Source organism: Equus asinus, chromosome 1 (genome assembly GCF_041296235.1).
Source record: "Equus asinus isolate D_3611 breed Donkey chromosome 1, EquAss-T2T_v2, whole genome shotgun sequence".
NCBI lineage: Eukaryota > Metazoa > Chordata > Mammalia > Perissodactyla > Equidae > Equus > Equus asinus.
This window is the reverse complement of record NC_091790.1, coordinates 201,753,188-201,773,406: the sequence shown is the minus strand read 5'-3', so window position 1 is coordinate 201,773,406 and position 20,219 is coordinate 201,753,188. Positions and strand designations below refer to the sequence as shown.

Sequence of the window (20,219 nt, the reverse complement as noted above, 5' to 3'; positions counted from 1 at the left end):
CCATAACCCTATAATCCAATATGAAGCTTTGAAGCTATCTGCTTCCATCCTACACATTTGGAACCCCACCCACCCCACCCCTCCCTCTCCACTCATCGTGTACATGTACATGTCTTCCCCAGACTTAGGATCTTAGGGGTTGCGACTGGGTCTTAGCTTTGTAAATCCCCAGTTCCCATCACAGCAGCAAGCACACGGCAAGCATTTAAAACTCATCTTCACCAAAAGCAGCAGCACACTCGATTTCCCTGACAAACCCGTGGCGGTGGGCTACAGCACGGGTTCCAGGAGTCCGGCAGACCCCAGCTCAAATCACCTCTGGTGACTGCCGGTTACATAACCTTGAGCAAATGTTTCCATCTGTAAAAGAAGAGTACATACCGTGCAAGGATTATGCAAATAATTTAAGTAAACTTCTTTGCAGATGCCACTCACGTAAACAAATTGTGGTTATTATGCACCACAATGTGCTAGGTGTCAGGGATCTATGCAGAAATTACTAAGACAGGCAGGAAAAGGGCCTATTGATGCCTGTCAAAAATAGGCACTCAAATTTGTATGAAGCAACAAGTGCAGGGGAGCGTAGGTAGTAACAGACGTGGGCGAGAGGAGCAGGCCAGCCAGGGAGGCATTGCAGGACAGAATCAAGTCAGACCGTCCCCCAGGCAACTGGCACCCAGAAAACCGGGCTTGACCCCACACAAGGCTGAACCTCTAGAGAATGAGCCCCACCTGCCAGGTGTGCCCACCCTCACCCGCCCCCACCACGGGGAAGAGCCAGAGGCAGGGCGCAGAGGGGCTCCACAAGTCAGGCCCTTGGCCTGTCATCAAGCCCCCCGCAGCCCCTTCCTGGGAGCAGAGCCTGCTGCTCCTCACTCAGGCCCACAGCTCCCTAGGAGAAAGGAACACTTCTCAGCCACCAGCTCTAAAACCAAATCTTTATTCTCTAGTTTGAAAAGGAGGGTAAGTGGTTGTTCTGTTTCGTTCCAGAGAACAGAACAAGGCCCAGTAGGTAGAAATTATAGGAAAGCAGATTTCATTCATTTTAAGGAAGAATTTCTAACAATTAGAATTATCCTACAGTAGAACCAGGGCCTCAGGGGGTGGGGATTCCCTGTCACCTAAGTGTTCAAGCAGAGGCTGGGCATCCACAGGCTAGAAATGCTGAAGAGGAAACACCCCTACTCCCATCAGCCGACCCTCCACTTTGGGTGGGGCCGTCCTTCCCACCCGTGTTACTTCTGGAAGGAGTGAGGAGGGCTGGATCAAAGCCTGGACACAGGCCTACCCACAGCCAGGGGGTGCTCTAAGCGCGAGAGGGTGCTGGACAAAGCAAGTCAGACCACCGGGGAGACACCTGGGGGTTGACCTTCTCGGAGGAAAGGGATGAGCTGAGTGCTAACAATAGACGGGTGTCTCCAAGTCTGGGGGCCAGTGCAGGGGCAGGGGAGGGGACAGGGTGGGACAGGTTAGAGCAGCTTGGCTTCGCCTCCCAGTGCTGGAAAAGGCCCAGGTGCTGCCTAACAAGGCCAGCAGGTTCTCCCAGGGCAGCCACCTGGTCCACTTTTCCTGCGGAGCGCTCATTTACTAAGGGCTGTACCACACCTACATCCAGGAAGGAGGTGAAGGAACTCATAATGAAAGACTGGGACATTAAGGCGTTAACACCAGAGGAGAAGAGTCTTCCTGTCCACTGGCAGCCCCTCCAGCTGGAAGGCTCTAAGGGACAGGGAGGGTAGAGCTGCTATTGCTACTTTTCCAGGGCACAGGACAGTGAGGACCAAACCTTAGCAAACAAACAAGAGCTGGAGGCCGGGGTCCCTGCGCTCTGCAAGTGGGTTCCCTGGCCGCCTGGGCGGGCTTGACCTCCCTCTAACAGGGCCCAGCTCACACCCCGCCTCCCTCCGATCCCTCGCCTACACCAGCAGCAACACAGGCGCCATGGCCCACTGCAACGCTCCCGGGGAAATGACGCCCCTGCTCTCTCAGACATCATGCTTCTTCTGATGGGCCAGGAGCTTCTCCTCGTCGTCAAAGGTCTGGCCGCAGATGGCGCAGCAGAAGGCGCCGTCCCGGATGTGGCTCTTGCGGTGGGTGATGAGGTTGGACTTCTGGCTGAAGCTCCGGTCGCAGTCGGGGCAGGCGTAGGGGCGCTCGCCCGTGTGGATGCGCCGGTGGGACACGAGGTTGGACTTCTGGCTGAAGGCCTTGCCACAGTCGGGGCAGACGTAGGGCTTCTCGCCGGTGTGGATGCGCCGGTGGGCGGCCAGGTAGGGCTTGTGGCGGAAGGCCTTGCCGCAGTCCGGGCAGACGAACGGCCGCTCGGGGGCGTGGTCACGCCGGTGGGCCGCCAGGTGGCTGCCCTGGGAGAAGCGGCGCCCACACTCCTCGCAGGCGAAGGGCCGCTCGCCCGAGTGGACCCGGGAGTGAGCCACCAGGTGGGTTTTCTTGCCGAAGTTCTTCCCGCACTCGGCGCAGGTGAAGGGCCGCTCCCCCGTGTGCTGCCGCTGGTGGGCCCGCAGGAAGCGCTCCAGCCGGAAGCTCCTGCCACAGTCATCGCAGCTGTAGAGAGATGCGGGGGTTCCCGCCTGGTCCTGTGGGGGCTCTCCTGGGGCCTCCAGCGGAGGCTCAGGTGCAGGCCCCTGCACAGGGTTCAGTGGGGCCTCTCGGGTGGGCTCTGACGAGTGCTCCGGGAGTCCGGCTGGCAGCTGGGGGCTCCCGGCACCAGGGGCGCCCTGGGTAGACCCTTCGGATCGCTTGTGGATCTTGCTGTGAGACAGCAGGTTGGGTTTGTGGCGAAAGCGGCGCCCGCACTCCGTGCACGGGTAGGGCTTCTCGCCGGTGTGGATGCGCCGATGTGAGGTCAGGTAGGGCTTATTGGTGAAGCGCTTGCCACATTCGGGGCACTGGTGAGGCCGCTCGCCCGTGTGCACTCGGCGGTGGGCGATCAGGTTGGGCTTGTGCCGGAAGCGCTTGCCACAGCAGGCACACTGGAAGGGGCGGTCCACCGCGTCTCCGCCGGGCCGGGGGGCGGTCACCGCGGGGCGGCCCCTGGGCCGAGGCCCCAGAGCCTTGGCTGCTGCCTCCTCCAGGGCCTCGGCTACATGAACCCGCTTGTGAGCAACTAGCTGGTCCCACTGGGCAAAGCTCCGGCCACAATTGCCACATATGAAGGGCCGCACCTCAGGGGCAGGAGGGTGGCACCGCCGCAAATGAGCTCGAAGCTGCTTTCGCCGCCAGAAGCGTCTCTCACAGTCAGAACAGGCAATGGGCCGCTTTGCAGCCGAGTGGGCCCGCAGATGCAGAACCAGGGCCACCCAGCCCCGGAAGCTCTGCCCGCAGAGGTGGCAGGCAAAGCCCAGGTCTGGGGTGGCAGCAGCATGGACCTGGCAGTGCAGTGCCAAGAAGGGGGCGTGTCGGAAACGACGGCCACACTCAGGGCAGGGCAGGGGCAGCCGGGCCTGGCAGCGTCGGGCGTGAAGCCACAGGGCCACCCAGCCCGGGAAGTGCCTTCGACAGTGGGCACAGCGATGGGCCCTACCCGGGGCCTGGCTCCCCGACTGGGCTGCGGAAGTGCCTTGTGACCTCAGCCCGCGGGGCTCCTTCTCCAGGGTCCGGGGCGACTCCTGGGAGGGCCCGGAAAGGAGTCGGGGCTGGGCAGGGCCCGTGGCCAGGGGGCCCCTGCAGCGACGTTCCAGCATCGGTGCTTCCTCTGCTGTGGGGAGAAGCACAGTCACTCTGAAGGTCAGCTCGTCCTGCCCCAGTGCCTCCCCAGCCACCCAGGCCCCAGGGGAGCCCGCCCCTCCGCTCCTGGAGCCGAGTCTACACTTCCACTTCCTTGTATGTTCCATGTGATTTCAGTCTGGGGCTTCTAGATACCATTTCAGGTATATTTGTCCTAAGTCTTCACTGACCCTGGAAACTACCAGAAGGGAGAAACTCTGACACTTCCTGGAATCCCCCTCACGGCAGCTGCCTGGTGCCCGGCATGGAGTAAACACTCCAGTGTCAGCTGCACAAACACGCCTGCCTCAGTACTCCCCGGAAAACAGGGCCCCGTTTCCTGACATTGCTTTGTGCTTTTCCAAGGGCTCCCCACTGCCCTCTGCTCGTTTCTACTATGTCCTGTTGCCACATCCGAGCTGCACAGCAACGCTGTGAGGCTGCACAAGCAGACACTAAGCTCCCTGTTTGACACATGAAGCAATTGTGAGGCATAAAAGATGAGAGGACATGCCCGAGAGGACACAGTAACCAACAGCAGAACCAAGACTAGGGGACAGGTCTTCTAAACTCCCAGGCCAGCGTTCTTCCCTGAAAACACCTGGGTTTATAACGATCGCACAGATAGACATTTCCATAGCCTTTCGTTCCTATTATCCTCTCCTGGGCTCTAATCCTACGAGGGGGAAGCACTTTCACACCCCCAACCTCAGTCTCTCAGGGCGGAAGCCTGGAGAGGAGCGAGAACAGCCCTTCTGGGGAACAGGAGGGGGGCACTGGAAGCTATGCCCAGCACAGCCTGACTCAGGGCACCGCCTGTCCAGACTGCCCACATTCTGCCCGCCTGCCCCCTCCACCCACACACACACGATTAGGACATCGACTGAAGGAAAGCTCTCCTGAATCCAAGGAACACCCACAACCTGCTGCCCTCAGGGGCCTGGATCCCTGGCTCTGCCTCCCTTGGGGTGGTAGGGATTACTGGGGCAAGAAAAGGGGGGGAAAGAAGAGATTGTAATCTCTGTCTCCTGCCCAGTCCTGCCCCAAGCCTGCAGGGTCTGCCCCCCATTCGCCTCCTCCATGGCATGGGGAGCCCAGATTCCTGCAGGAGGGCTTCCTCCACCCTCTGAGGGCTGGGGTGGTGGTTGGACTCTTCAGGGACCCTCAAGGCCTGCTGGAAAGCTCCAGACACATCCTCCTAAATTCCCTAGAGCCTGCACTCCTCTCCAGGAGCACAGACATGACTCATTCCCAACGCCAGACTGAGCACAGGGAAGATGCCCAGGGTATGAGAATGTGATCCTTCCCCCACAGGTGCCTTCCTTCCGCCAGGATGGGGAGGCCTGAGCGCTGGGGCTGTGGAATGGTTTGGGAACCCAACAAAGAAGACCAAACTCTACCCTGGAGACGGTGGAGCTGGAGGTGAGGATATTTCCAGCTCCTCCCAGGGACGTTCCTGGGGAGACTTCTGCGGCTGCAGCGCCTGCTTCGGCCCACACTCTGGTAGCCCCCAGATGTCAGAGAAAACTGCAGCAGTAAAGACACCCCTACCCCCATGGCAGAGCTCAGACCTCTGAGTGCAGAGAGGCCAGCCTTACCTGTGGGGAGGGGAGAGAAAACGCGCATGAGGCTCTGAGCTCCTCCAGAGCAGTCATCTTTGTGTCCTCGCCAGCCACAACCTCCTCCCCCACCCAAGCCCCACGCCGCGCGGACAGAGTGACCTTAATGGATTTTGGATTATAAATGAATGGGCCCCCTTCCCCAAGGAAGTGCACTGCTGCAGTTTGGGGGTCACTTCCTCCACTACTAAGGTCACGGCATGAATTCGCCATGCTGACGGCCAAAGGCCGGCCCATGGCAGGAACTCTGGAATCCCTGCTGGCTCCCCTTCCCCCACCCTCCTCCCAACAGGAATTCCAGGATCGTTTCCCAGGGAGCTGTGCAGGCGAGCTAGTGCGACCACGACTCGGTCAGAATCCCCATGCGCATCCTGGATGGCGAAGAGCCGTGGAGCCCCTACTCCCCGGTTTTGCATTCGCGTGTGTCCCCCGTCCACGCTCGCGGACACACGGCTCCGCGTTCCCCGGGTGGGCCCTCCCGGGTCCCCGCGCAGCGCGCCGCTCGCGGAGCCTGTGCGCAGGTGCACGCGCTCGCCCCCCCACTCGGTCCGGCCGCGTCCCCCCCACCCGGCGCACACAGTCACGCGCCGGCAGGTAGGGCCGCCGCGGTCGCGGCCCGCGTGGAACCCCGCACCCTGCCCGGGACGAACCTCTCCGGCGGGGTGCGCGGAGGCGCGTGGCGCGTCCATGAGGCCGGAACGCCGGGCCGGCGGCCGCGCTCGCCACCCGCCGCCGCGACAGCAGCAGGTTCGAGTTCACCACTGCCAGGCCCGTGCCCAGCCCCCCCGCCGGTTCCCAGCGCCACGTGACTACAGGAGCTGCCGAGGGTCAGTCGCGGGCTCGGGCCGCCGGCCGCGGCCGGAGGGCGGGGCGGGCAGCCGCGCCGGCCGAGCGCGCCCCTCCCCCGCCCCCAGCGCCCCCTCGCGGGCCGGGCCGGGCGGGGGGTGGCGGCCGGGGGCCTGACTCCGTTGCCATGGCGACCACAGCCTGGATTCTCCGGGACGGCCCGGCTCAAGTTTCCCGACCCTTTGTCCCGCCGGAGGACGAGCGGTCCTGGGCGACCGCGTGGCCAGACTGTGGTCACTCGGCTAGACCGGGCCTCGCCGGCCTCTTACAGGCTCCCCGCCCCCGGGCCGCCCCCGCGCTCCGGCCGCCTGGCCCTTCGGCCGCGGGGTCTGGGCGCGCGGGCGCTCCCCCTGGCCGGGTCGGCGCGGCTGACCCGCAAGTCTGGCTTCTGGTTTGTTCAGAAGTGGAGAGAGAAAAGGCCCGACCGGGTGACCTTTGAGAAAGGAATGCCTTCGATTCCAGATCTTAGCAAGGAGCGGGCGGCCCGGCGCGGCGGGCGCGGGGGGCGTCTGGGCGGAAGCGCGCAGCAGGCGCGGGGCGAGCGCGGAGGCAGGTGCGAGCCTGCGCCCGTGACTCACCGGCTAGCAGGTGGCCTTGGCTTCCAAACGAAGCACTTCCTGGCTTTTCCAGGCTAGCACCGTTTCACGTACTTTGATGCTTTTCAACAAAGGCAGTTTTTTAAGTGTACAATTGTTTTTAAAACACTTGAGAAATCTCTTGCATTAATAGGAAATAGAATATAAAAATCTCTCATACTTTTAGCTCCTCGAGTGAATTGTATTTAGTATTTTGGTACGTCTCCTCCCGTGTTTTGTCTATGCTTACCTATGCAGATCTCACATAGTGGCATAATGCCGTGCAAAGATGTACTCTGCCCTTTGCACTTAACAATACTGTGAATTTTCTCCCATGTTATTAGATAATCTTTTATGACATGATTCTTAAAGCAGCATAAATGTACGAACAAATTGTTAATAAATTTTCCGGTTTTTATATCATAGATTCATCTTTTATTGCACATGCCTGATTGAAAAGTTCTACAAGTGGGGAACTGATAGGTCAAAGACAAAGTATATTTTTAAGTGTTTTCCAAATTATCTTTCAGGAAAGTGGATTCATTTTCCTTGAGAAATGCCCATTTTTCCATATCTTTGACCACGCAGGCTATTTTTTCAAATTTAAAGTCGTTACTTCTCATTGTTTTGAATTTAATTTCCTAGATTACTAGTTAGCTGACTTGTTCTTTCACACAGTTTATCGCCTGTTTGTCTTGTCTTTGTTGTGAATTTGCTTATGGCCCCTCGCCCCCTTTTCTATTTGTCCATTTTTAAAAGTCAGGAGATTGGGTTTATTTCATGTTGTTGGGGTGACCTCCTTGTAAAGTAGGTGGTGTTCACGGTTTCTGCGTTTGGTGGTATATTTAGAGAGGCCACACCAACCTGCCCCACATTAGACTTTATATTTGTATTTTTATCAGAAAATGAGTTTTAATGCCAGTAATGTAAGTACCCCCCCTACTCACAGATTCCCTTTTTTTCCCACCAAAGCTTTCTTAGCGTCCATCACCCATTTCTTCTTCCCAAAGAAGTTTAGAATCGCTTGTCAATATTTTTAAATTTCTTCTTAGATTTCTTTTAAAAACCCATTTGAAGAGATGTAAGATCCGTGTCTTTCCACTTGTTTGGGTCTTACTTTACCGTACTCTCACGGTCCAGTTTCATTTGTAGATTAAATCTATAACTTTTATACTTTTCATATAGTAAAATTGGCAAATATGAAAAAACTCCTTTGTCAGATCATATGGTGTTTGGGGTTCAGAAAATATAGTCATAGCATATTGTAGAATACACATCAAGTTTGGTGATTGCAGAAGAATGGATTTTTCTATCATCAATGCTATCAGAAGATCCTCTGGTTTCTACCTAAATACTTAGTAATTGTAGTTAGTATTTAGAGTCCTTATCCTGTGTCAGACACAGGGGTGAACTCTCTATATACATATCTCATTTAACCCTCTTAACCCTAAGAAACATACTCTTCTAGTCTTCATTTTACAAATGAAACAACTGAGACTCGGAGATGTTAAGGAATTTGCCTAAGGCCACACAGCTGGATAGTGGCTGTTAGGAACCGTGTCCCATTCTTAACCCCTAAAGTTATGTGTGTGGGAGGAGCATCAAGCGTAATTGTGAAATACCTGTTAGTTCGGTGTAAATGTGGAGCATCTTGTGCTGCTTGATAACTGCATTCCTGCAAGAGCCCTCCGGGGAATTCCTGCACAGACTCACAAAGCATCTTCATCTGTCCGTAACCAGTCTCTTGGCAGAAAGGCTTTTGGCTTAACCAAGACCCTAAACTACTCGCTCACTCCCCATCCCCCACTGGAAGAAATGTCTTCTCGCCCAGTCAGGAGATAACCACCTGCTGTAACTTCCTCTTTTGGCATAGCCAAAGGAAGCTAAGTATAGTATGTCTGGGCCTTTGCTCTGGAGAGAGACAATGAGTGGCAAAGGAGTTGTGAGGGATTCCTGAACCGTTATGGCAGCCAGAAATTCTAGGCCTTGGTATTTGGGACTTCACTCCTCAATGTGCCTTAGGGAGGGTGGCGCAGCAACCAGCCAAACGGCCCAGCCCAATGGAGATGGTCTCAGCTGTGGGAGGAAGATAGGCTGTACAGGGTATGGGACCCCCTGGACAGCAAAAATTGAGAGGGCCCCTGGGGAGGGGTTGCATCTCCCCTCCAACAGTGCCTGCACCCCCCTACTGCATGAGACGGCAAAGCAGGTGGGCATGCCAGGGATGAGGGGAACAGCGTCTCCAGAAACCCTCTATGGAGACGCCCAAGTGTTGTTTAGAAGCAGTCCTGTAGCTGCAAGAGGGAAAACTGCACCCACCTCTTACAGATGGCATCCCAGTCCTCCCCACGAGACGCGCACATACATCCAACAAATATTTATTCATGCCCACCATCTGCCACTGTGTCAGGTGCTGGGCCTGATCGTGAGCCAGACAGAAGCGGTCGGTGCTGTTTTTCCACAGTGTGATGGGTGTTGAGAGGACTTTTAACCCTGGTTTAGCGATGGAAATTGCTCTTGGGTTGGTGCTGAATATGGGATAAAACCAGATGCTTGTTGACAATTTCTGAGTGATGACAGTTGAAAAGCTGGAGGAGACTAGGGAGCAAGAGAGAAGAGAGGGAAACTTCATTCTAATAGAACTTACTGTCACTATTGTGAATTCCTGCTTCCGACAGCATCCCGAAGGCAGATTTAGAAACTCACAAATCTGATACCAGCATTCGCAGGCGAGGCAGTGAGCAGGTACCACCTGGGAATGCCCCAGGTGGGCACAGTCACCTGTACGAGCTCACACAGCCCTCCATCCTATGAGCCCTCCCAGCATCCGGACCTGGAGAGAGAGTGGCTGAGGCCCAAAAAGAGGGAGGCCCTGACTGTCCGAGGCCAGCATCTTGGGTGAAAGTAGTCTTGCCAGGTCATGGGGAAACTCTTCAGGAAAATATCAAAATGCTCCTACTTCTGCAGTTCTAAAAATATCCTTGCATGCATGAAAACATGCAGAATGCATTGCTCCTGTAAGAGAGGACACTTTTCTGTTGCATATCTAGTTCCAGCAGTCTGTTTTTCTTTTCTTTTCTTTTTAAAGATTGGCCCTGAGCTAACATCTGTTGCCAATCTTCCTCTTTTTTTTTCTTCTCCCCAAAGCCCCCCAGTACATAGTTGTATGTTCTGGTTGTAGGTCCTTCTGGTTGTCCCATGTGACCGCCACCTCAGCATGGCCTCATGAGTAGTGCTAGGTCCACGCCCAGGATCCGAACCGGCGAAACCCTGGGCCACTGAAGCGGAGCTTGTGAACTTAACCACTCAGCCACGGGGCCAGCCACAGGAGTCCGTTTTTCTAAAAGAAAAAGAACATGGTTGGTCAAAAGGAAACCAGGCAGAGATCTTGGAGTTCCTGCAGCGAGCACCAAGGCTGAGGCCCCGCTCACCACTTCTCGCCTCTCACCACAGCCGCTGCGCCCCTGGCCCACTGCAGCCGCCACCTCCTACTCTCCCTGCCTCCTGTCTGGCTGCCATGGAGTCCAGTCTCCTGACCTAATGGAGCCTTTTAAATAGATCAGGTTGCTCACTTCACATTGTGAAATCATCGCAAACCGCTGCCACGGCCTCTAAGGTTCCACCCGGTCTAACCATGCCTCTCTAACTCCGTGTCCCTGAGGTCCTGCGGGATGCTCTGCACAGCCACAACAGCTCGTCCCCACCGTGGGGCCTTTGGAGCTGCTGTTCCGTCCACCTACAATGCTGTTCCTCCAGATCTCTATGGGAGTCAATCCCTCACTTTATCCAGATTCGGGCTCAAGTATCCTCTCTTCAAAACTCACTTCCCAATGGCCCTCTCTCCTCTCCACTCCCGCCTGTGCACTCATACCTCATGCCCGTGGCTGCTCTGACAGATGACCACAGACTTGGTGGCTAAGACAACACACATTTATTCTCTTACAGTTCTGGAAGCCCGAAGTCCAAACTCACTTTCACTGGGCTGAAATCAAGATGTGGGCAGGGCCACGCTCCCTGCAGAGGCCCTGGGGAGAATCTGTTTCCTTGCCCTTTCCAGCTTCTAGAGCTACATTCCATGTGCTCCAGGGCTCAGGGCCCCCCTCGCCTTCAAAGCCAGCAGTACCGCCTCCTGCTTCCGTCGTTGCGTTACCTTCTGTCTCTGCTATAGTCAGATCTCCCTGTGCCTCCCTCTTCCAAGGACACTCGTGATACATTTAGGGGCTACCCAGATAATCCAGGGTAATTGTAAGGGCGAATACAAATTAAAACTCAGAAAAATAAGTTTTAACACTCCCTGGTGCCACAAGGGAGACACTTTCCCCATAACCACCATCCCTTTCCTTTGAAAACCTGTCACTGTGCATTTTTCTCTGCCCCTCTGAGATGTCTGTAAATCTTTTTAAAAGCTCAATAAGCCTCTTGCCAGCTCCACACCCCGGGACTGTCCTTCTCAGGACCTGGGAGCCAGCTCTTTGAGATGTAACCATCAAGGGAGATAGGGCCCTGTCTCCAAGCCCCCGTGGCGCCTGGCCCAAGCCGCAAAACCACCACCTGTCGTAAGGACAGGACAAGCGTGTTTCTCCTTTGGAGAAAGGCAACCCGCTAACACAGGTGGTCACCCCAATTACCTCGTGAATTTGGGATGAACTGTGTGTGCAAATGGCGCCATCAGGTCCTCCCACCTGAGGACCAGGTACGGCTTATCTGGGGAAGGTGTGTGGGGGCTGCATCTGCTGTGCTGTATAACAGGGCGAGATTTCTTTCCGTCTTTGCAGTCTCTTAGGGGATGGCCGGTGATGTGCCTCTCATTCTGGTGTAATGCTTATTCAATTAAAAAAAAACTGTTTTCTTTCTCTTCTACCTTTATGGGGAGCTTTTCTGGGCTGGCAGGAGATTTTGTTTTTAATTACTTTCCCCAACATAATCTCCTCATCTCAAAATTCTTAGCTTAATCACATCTTCAGTGCCTTTTGCCATATAAGGTAACAGGCACAGTGCAGGGATTAGGGCCTGGACAGGCATTAGGGCCGTTATTCAGCCCACCACCCACTCCTACCCCATCATCTTTCAGCCCCCCTACTCAGCTTTATTGTTTTCATAGCCCTTATCACCTACTTGAAATTATTTAGATAGTTATTCATTTAGAGGGCTTTTGTGTAGTTACCCACCACAATAGAAGTCACAGGAAAGTAGGGATTGGCCTGTTTAACCATCATATATTCAGCCCCTAGAAAGGTGTCAGGCCCACGGAAGGTGCTGAGTAAGTGTTTGTGGCCCACATGCAGAGGAAATGTCCGTAACCAAGGATCCCTTGCTTACACGAGTGGCTCAGAGCACACCGAGTGGCCTGAGCAGCAGGCTGAGCCACTGGTTTACCAGGAAACTGTAAACTCTCTTCCCTTGGCTACTGCTTATTAAACAGATGGTGGGAGTCCAGCAGGGCTTCTAGTGAGAGAAAATACCACTTTGTCTTATAGAAAAATTCAAATCAGTATGTGAATGAGGCAAAGAGCAGGAACCTGGAAGAAAACTTGTGTCTCCAACTCTCCCACTTGAAGGTCTGATTGTAGGCAGCAGTGCCTCAAACTTATTCGTTTGTCTGGAACATTATTCCAGGATAACTGGAATGCAGGAACCTTTAGGGAACCTCTGGCTGTGAGGGGACTGACGTGGCCAGAGTCACATGCTCGGCCAGGAGGGCACCCGGCTCCCTGGCGCCCGCATTCACCACCACTTGCTGATTGGCTCTTAGGACCATACGTTGCCAGGAAAAGCTGCAACAAATCATCTCGGTGTCTCAGCCAAGAGGAAAGTACTTGACTTGACCTAGAAATCTACAGTTCTCCCCCTCAAGGTCAAATCTCATCTATCATTCCAATACTACGTCTTTTAACTCCAGGCTGGCATCAGATTATATCTTCTTCAACTTAATTCAAAGATGGATTTAGAAGCCAGTGTGTATCTGTTCTTGGCTTAAAATCTACTAAAAGCCAAGCTTGATTTGGAAACACGAGGCAATTCCAAACAGAGTCTCTGCAAAGTCGTTGCAATTTAGCAGAAGCAGGTGTGTTTTCAAGTGTTCTGGCTCCCGTGAGTGGCCTGTGCAGCTGTTTGTGAACACCATCTGCACATGTTTACCAAATAACAAAAATACTACCTCTAACCTTAGCTCATTGCTACCCAGACCCCTCTCGAATAAAACCACGTGGTGACTTGGAGGAATCAGAGTGTAAACCTGGCTTCAACTCAGTGCCTTCTGATCCGCTCCAAGACCAAATCTGGGTCACAGTTAAATTCGGTGCCTTGAGAGTCGGCCAGTGAAGTCGCAGATGTTCTCAGAAGTTGTTTGCCTTCTCTGTCCTGAAACATGAAAAGAGAGTTTCCTCTTAACGGAATTAACATTTATTTTTTGGATGTTATTAGAAATTACACAATAACACATTTAATGACTACATAGTAACATTCTATTAAATTACTACATTCAACAAATAATATACTAAATTTAATTTCATAGCATCCAAACTACTCTAAGTGCCTTCCATGGGCTGAGCTGCTGTGTGTTATCTGTGCCCGCGCTGGTTCACAGTTCTAACAAATACGCATATGGTGTATAAAACCATTGCAACAAATTGGCATGATTTATGGGGCAGATGGAGTTAAGAGAAGTTCTCGGGTTAAACCAGGAATCAAAAGTGATTATAGGCTACCGCAAGTATGTAACGAAAATAATTCCACGGCCTTGTTATTTGAAAAAATAGAGAATTTGCCAAGTTTAAAGAGCGAAGAACCTAGTTTGCGCTCACTATCTCCCTCTAGTGGTGGATCCTTGAGTGAGGTTTAAAGGGATCTGTTGGACGTTCAGCTTGGTATCTGCCGTCTGACCACTTTGTTTAGGAAAATATTTTGCACTCATGAGACTGACTCTTTACATGTGCTTTATAAAGGTGCAAATTCCTTGTATTAGTCTGCTGAATTTCCTTGAAAGAATAATTGTAAGTTTCACAATGTTAATGGTATGTTAGTTGATGTTCAGGTGCACCCACTGATTGAAATCTGAGTTTCATTTCCTGCCACATTAAAACATTAAAAATGGCATCATGGTTTCTTATCTTCTCTTGAAGATAAATAATAGGATTCATATGTTTAGTCTCAATAAGGCAATTTTAACTCTTTTTAAGCTTGGTATTAGCCATCCTGACCTTGTTCTTCGGCTCACAAAGCACCTGATTATTGTGTGACACAGACCAAATCTGGACTTTTTAAATGATCAGGTCAAGTGCCTAGCACCACGTCTTGGGAAGGACTCCTCTGTGTGTGTGTGTGTTTGTGTATATTTGCTGAGATTGCATAACAAAGCACCACACGCTGGGTGTCTTAGACATTTCTTCTCTCAGTTCTGGAGGTCGGAAGTGCAAGGTCAGGGTGTCAGGAGGGTTGGTGCTTCTGAGGCCTCTCTCCGTGGTTTGTTGACGGCGGTGTTCTCCCTGTGTCCTCAGCTGGTCTTCCTTCTATCTGTGCACTAATCTCCCCTTACGAGGACACCAGTCATACTGGATTAAGATCCATCCATATGACTTCATTTTACCTTAATAGCTCTGTAAAGTCCGTGTCTCCAAATCCAGTCACACTCTGACGGACTGGGGGTTAGGACTTCAACATATGGATTTTAGGGGCGCACAGTTTACCTCATAACTACAACTATATAGACAGATAGATAGGCATTTTTCTTTTTAAGTAACTCACAGACTGGTTAAACATGGTGGATTACACACGTGTTCGTCCCCATCCCTTCCAAAACTCCATTGAAAAACAGTAAAGGAATAAAAAGGTATAAATGCACAGGGGAAAGAAGATGGGAGAGGGGACAACAGTGGACAAGACACATGACACGTTTTATAAGATGGGGGGAAGGACCAGCGGTAAATAACTGAGCCGAGCAGAGTTCCTGGGGGGGCAGGGGTGATCGATGGGGATCAAGAGACTTAATCCACTGAACCCTGAGAAGGCTCTGGGCCGGAAGGCAGCAGGCGCACGGGAGACAAGGACGAGGCTGGGGGCATCTGAGGAACATCTCCACCCCTCCACCACTGCCGGGACCAAAGGCTCGACTCTGTGGAAATGGACTCAGGTGAGGGCAATGGCCAGAACGAAAACAGGAGGGGAGAGTCAAAGTCCCCAGGCTAATGGTCACTCTCAGCCTGCTGACCCCACTTGGCACCCTGCACACATCCAGCCAGGCTCTACTCACAGGCAAAAGCTCAAAGGTCTCTTCTTTGAACAAACTGTGTAGCTCTGAAGAAAAGACCTATAAATAATATCAATATTTAGGATCATTCAAACGAACAGACAAAAAACCAGGCTACGACCTGATCAACTTACATTGCAGACCACAACCGACAAGGCCCCAAACCTCCCACAAAGCTTTCAATCGGGCGTTTGAGGAATGCCTCCAACATGAAAGACCAAAACCACAAACAGAAATAAGGAGCAGACAGAACTTTCCAAAAAGAAATGCTATATTTACAGGATCCTATTTTTATTTATTTTTATTTATTTTTATTTTTCTCCCCAAAGCCGCAGGACATGGTTGTATATCCTAGTTGTAGGTCATTCAGGATGGTATTTTTAAACAGGAAAGAGCCTTTTGATGTTTTTTTAAACTCATAATTGAAATTTCAACTTACAAATTCAATAAAAGTTTTGGAAAATAAGGTCAAGAATATCTCTCAAATTACTAAAATCAGAAATGAAAGTAGGACATTGTTATCGAGTCTGCAGAAATAAAAAGTATTATAGGAGAATTCTATGAACAATTGTACACCAACAAATTGGATGACCTAGATGAAATGGGCAAAATCTAGAAACACAACACCTACCAAGACTAAGTCACAACGACACAGAAAATCTGAACTGACCTGCAACGAGCAAGGAGACTGAGTCAGGGATCAAAAACCTCCCAACAAAGAAAAGCCCAGGACCAGACGGCTTCACTGCTGACTTCCACCAGTCCTTCTCAGGAGGGAACACTTCCTAACTCATTCTACGAGGTCAGCTGAAAAGCTATTTGAAATTCTTTGTCTTTAAAGGTTGTGCTGCCACTATTTTTCCGAAATTTGGTATTTGTCTTCTGAGTTTTTATGCTGATTTTTTTTTTTTATCACGGAGAAACATTTGATAATCATGTAGTCAAATTCATCAATCTTTCCTTGTATGACATTTAGGTATTGTGTTACACTTCCCCAGTATGAAATTATTCAGCAGATAAACAAACAAAATCCTCATATTGTCATCTGGTACATTTAATTATTTCATTCATCTGGAATTTATTATATTATAAAAAGGGAGGTAGGGCACCAACATTATTCTTTTTTCCCCACAAGGCTAGCCATATGTCCCAACAGCATTTCTTGGCTAACACATCTTTTTCCTAGATGTGAAGTGGCAGCTTTATCATACATAAAGTTCCCATAGATATTTGCATCTATTTCTGATGTTCCTATTCTGTTCCATTGATTTATTTGTCTATTCATTTGTTAATACCACAGTTTTAATTATTTTAGATTTTTAATATGTTTTAACATCTAACAGGACATCTGGGCATCTAATAGGCCAACATTACTCTTATTTTCATAATATTTCTGGCTATTCTTGCTTTTTTATTTTTCCATATTAATGTTGGAATCAATTTGTCTTTTCTTGTTAAGTTTCAATATTAATTTACATCTTTATAATATTGATTCTTCCTATCTATTTATTTCAGGTTTCTTTTATATCCTTCAGTATCATTTAAAAATTTTCAATACTCTTTGTGTTTTTTATTAAGTTCATTCCTAGAAATTTAACCTTTTTTGTTACTGTTAATGGGATTTTTAAAAATTATATTTTCTAATTCTTTTGTGTATAGGAAGCCTATTGATTTTGTATATTAATTCCATATTCTGTCACTTACTAAATTTTCTTACTGTTTCCAATGATCTATTCCTATTAATTCTCTTGGATTTGACAGGTGTACAATCCTATCATTTGCAAATAGTGATATTTTTCACTTTACCTTCCAAAACCTTTTATCATCGCTTTTTCATGCTTGCCTAATTACATTGGCTGGTATTTCTAGAAAAATGTACAATAATAGTAATAGAAGACGTCCTTTTCTTGATCCTGAATTTGATGGGAATGTTTTTTATTCTTCACCCTTAAGTATGTTGGTGTATGTGTGTGTATATATATATATGTTAAGTATATGTTGGTATACTTAATATATAATAATATATATATGTTAAGCATATGTTAAGTATGTTGATATATATATATAATTATGTTAGGTATGTTGGTATATATATAATTATGTTAGGTATGTTGGTGTGTATATATATATAATTATGTTAAGAAGGTGTTTATAATTTCCTATGTTATCAAAAGGTTTATTTTTTAATTAGAAGAGGATATTGAATTTTCTTGAATGTTCTTTCAGGATCTTTAGCAATGATTATATGAGGAGGTTTTTTTCTCCTTTGAGGGATTAATATGGTATCTTATATTAACGGATTTCTTCAAATTTCTTTTCTAACTCATGTTTTATTTTTATTTGTTTCTTCCTTTTCCTTTCCATGAGTTTAGTTAGTTCTTTTCTTAGTTTCTTGAGTTAACACATAATTCATTTATTTTCATCTTTTTAAGTAAAAAAGAAGTAATTCGTACTTCTTGAGATATGGGTCATTGATTCTGATATATAATGTTTTCATTATTATTTTTAGGAATTCTGCAATTCATTTTTCTTCCTCTTTGACCCAAGAATTATTAAAAGAGGTATTTTGGTTATTTTTATTGCCAAGTGGTATGATTTTTTGTAATTTCTAGTTTTATTATTAATGTCTTTTTCAACAATCAAGTTAATGAAAGATATAAGAATCACATGTTGTGATTAAAAGCTGAACATCAGGATTTAGCATCAGAAGATATTACTTTTCAAACTCTTTTCAGGACCATCCTGCCATTCCTGCAAACAGACCCTGGGCATGTTCTTAGTCACAAAGAGCTAAGTTTCCATCTCAGAAACATGGAAACTAAGGCATGCAGTCAATTCTAGGGCAATCCATGAGACAGAATTCCTTGTGCATCCCTCTTTATATTCTGAAATTTGTTTTCAATAAATGAACCAAAGGAAAGACACTTCCCAGATGCAAAAAGAAAGGAAGGAAGGGAGGGAGGGAGGGAGGAAGGACACACAGGAAGGAGCATCCTGTGGAAGGCAGAGTCCCCGCCCCACTGCAGATGTCCTGCCTGGGAGGGCTCTGGGCCCGGGCCTGGCAAGGGGTCCTCTGGGGCTGGGTGGCACATGCCTACCCGCATCTAGCCCCACCTTTTGCTGCTGTCCCCTCCAATCTCCCCAGTTCCCATCTGATTCCATTCCCTCCCATCTCAGAAACCTTGCGCTATTGATTACTCCTCTTTTATCTAATTAAAACAAAACAAATCACACCCTCTCTTGACCCAGGCTCTCCCCAGCCCCTCCAGCTGTTACCTTCTTTCTCCTTCCCCTCACAGCCAAATGTCTCGGAAGTGTTGACCACGCTTTCAGCTCGGTTGCCTCCCTCTCTGGTCTTCTCCACACCTTCAGTGTTGCTTCTGCACCCACCCCCCACTGAGACAGCTCGGGCTAAGGTCCCTGGATGCATTCAGTCCTGTGGTTTCAGTGGTCAGCTTACTGGGCCTCTGAGCACTCAGTGCCGGCTGAGCCTCCTCCTCAGAACCTCCTTTTCAGGCTCCTGTGACACCTGATCTCCTACCACCTGGGCAGGCTAGTCCCTGCTCCCGTCCGAATCTCTCTGCTCTGACTTCCACCTCCACGCAGAGGATGCAGAATTTCCCATCTGCAGCCAGGGCTCTCCATGAGCCCTGCTCACTCAACATCTCCACTCACACGTCCCACAAACACTCAAATGTCTCTCCTCAGGGCCTCCCCCTCCCGTGTCCCCCTCTCCCTGAGGGCCACCACCATCCCCAAGGTTGTGCAAGTCAGAAACCTGGAATTCACTCCTGCTACCAGTCTCCATCATGCCCACGTTCCACCTATCCCCACACCCTGCTGCTTGTATCTCCTCGATATTTCTGTTAGCTTCTACTTTTCTCCATCTTCCCTGCCCCCATTTTGTCCCAGCCACATTCATCTTTCACCCGGACAACGGCAATTGTCTCCTCCCCAGGTCGTCCTGCACCCAGACCTGTCTCCTCTCACTCACTCACCACACAACTGCCAGAGTGAGCTTTCAAAAATGCTATTTGTCTTGTGACTTTAAGAGTTTTTAAAATTATTTATATATATATAATTTTTTTTTTTTTGAGGAAGATTAGCCTTGAGCTAACTGCTGTCAATCCTCCTCTTTTTGCTGAGGAAAATTAGCCCTGAGCTAACATCCGTGCCCATCTTCCTCTACTTTATACGTAGGACACCTGCCACAGCATGGCATGCCAAGCGGTGCCATGTCCGCACCCGGATCTGAACCAGCAAACCCCGGGCCACCGAAGTGTAATGTGCGAACTTAATTGCTGCACCACCAGGCTGGCCCCCCCCCAATTTTTATATTTTAATAGACAAATTATCCACAAGGTATGAAATTTTGAAAGCACCAAAGGTACACTGTTTTCCTCTCTCCTGTTGCCCCAGCAAGGCAGTTCCTCTCCTCAGAGGCAACCACTGTTACAAGTTTCTTGTTTTTCCTTCTGGAAATATTCCATGCATTTATGAACAGATATGGTACCCATGATTCATAATGAGCATCTGACATGTGGTTAGTGTGATTGAGGGACTGGAGATTTAAAACAAGAGACTAATGTTTCCCGTGTTGCTTCATCCCACTGTCTGATGCACACCGAAAATATCTGTGCTCACTTTTCTGAACAGACTCTATGCAAGTGTCATGCACGCAGTTGTTAAAATTGTTCAGTGTTTAAGTGCAAGTGCTATGAAACATTACCAGGTTATGGGACTGTTGAAAGTAGCAGAAGACAATGAATTTAATAATCTTTTCTTTGCCAGTGCACGTTGGTCGAGTCATGGAAGGGTTTTACCAAGATTTACCGTACTGTTAACTCCACGATTTTCTTGAAACAGAAAAATGCTAACCAAATATTCAATAATGAAAGATTTAAAAAAGTCAGTGTAAGTTTTCTCACCAATATCACATTTATCAAGGTAAATTTGAAGCTCTAAGGAAAGGAAAAGTTCATCTGTGACCCAGCCAGACAAATATAAGAATCTCAAATTAAATCTTTTAATAATAATGAGCAATAGTTAGGATTTTACACACTTTTCTCATACAAATCAATATGTAAAGGATTTTAATTGTAATAGCCTTATGTAAATTGGCTATAAAAATTACAAGAAAAATTTGAAGACTACTTTGTTGATATTGATAAATTTGGTTTTGAATTTGTGCTAATTATACTGAGTTAACAC

At 49.4% G+C, this 20,219-nt stretch overlaps 2 protein-coding genes across 8 annotated transcripts in view; both read right to left on the bottom strand.

Annotated features, from left to right (window-relative positions):
• Positions 1-917: 917 nt before the first annotated feature.
• REPIN1 (replication initiator 1) lies at positions 918-6,740 on the bottom strand. Of its 6 annotated transcripts, none has more exons than XM_044744623.2 (3): positions 5,993-6,740; positions 5,124-5,321; positions 918-3,712 (listed from the first exon to the last, which is right to left on the bottom strand). In XM_044744623.2, the coding sequence occupies exons 2-3, from the start codon at positions 5,278-5,280 to the stop codon at positions 1,986-1,988; spliced, it is 1,884 nt and encodes a 627-aa protein (XP_044600558.1). In that variant the 5' UTR covers positions 5,281-5,321; positions 5,993-6,740; the 3' UTR covers positions 918-1,985. The 6 variants fall into 6 exon arrangements, with proteins under 6 accessions (XP_044600558.1, XP_044599651.1, XP_044600082.1 ...); XM_044743716.2 differs by having other exon boundaries at positions 5,124-5,250; positions 5,993-6,738; XM_044744147.2 differs by having other exon boundaries at positions 918-3,715; positions 5,993-6,736.
• Positions 6,741-12,998: 6,258 nt separating this feature from the next.
• The window catches only part of LOC106824297 (zinc finger BED domain-containing protein 6), a 44,546-nt gene continuing 37,325 nt past the window's right edge, over positions 12,999-20,219 (bottom strand). For both annotated transcript variants that reach the window (XR_011505199.1, XR_011505198.1), the window contains one exon: positions 12,999-13,123. The gene's annotated coding sequence lies outside the window, so the exon portion shown is untranslated. The remainder of the gene's footprint in view (positions 13,124-20,219) is intronic.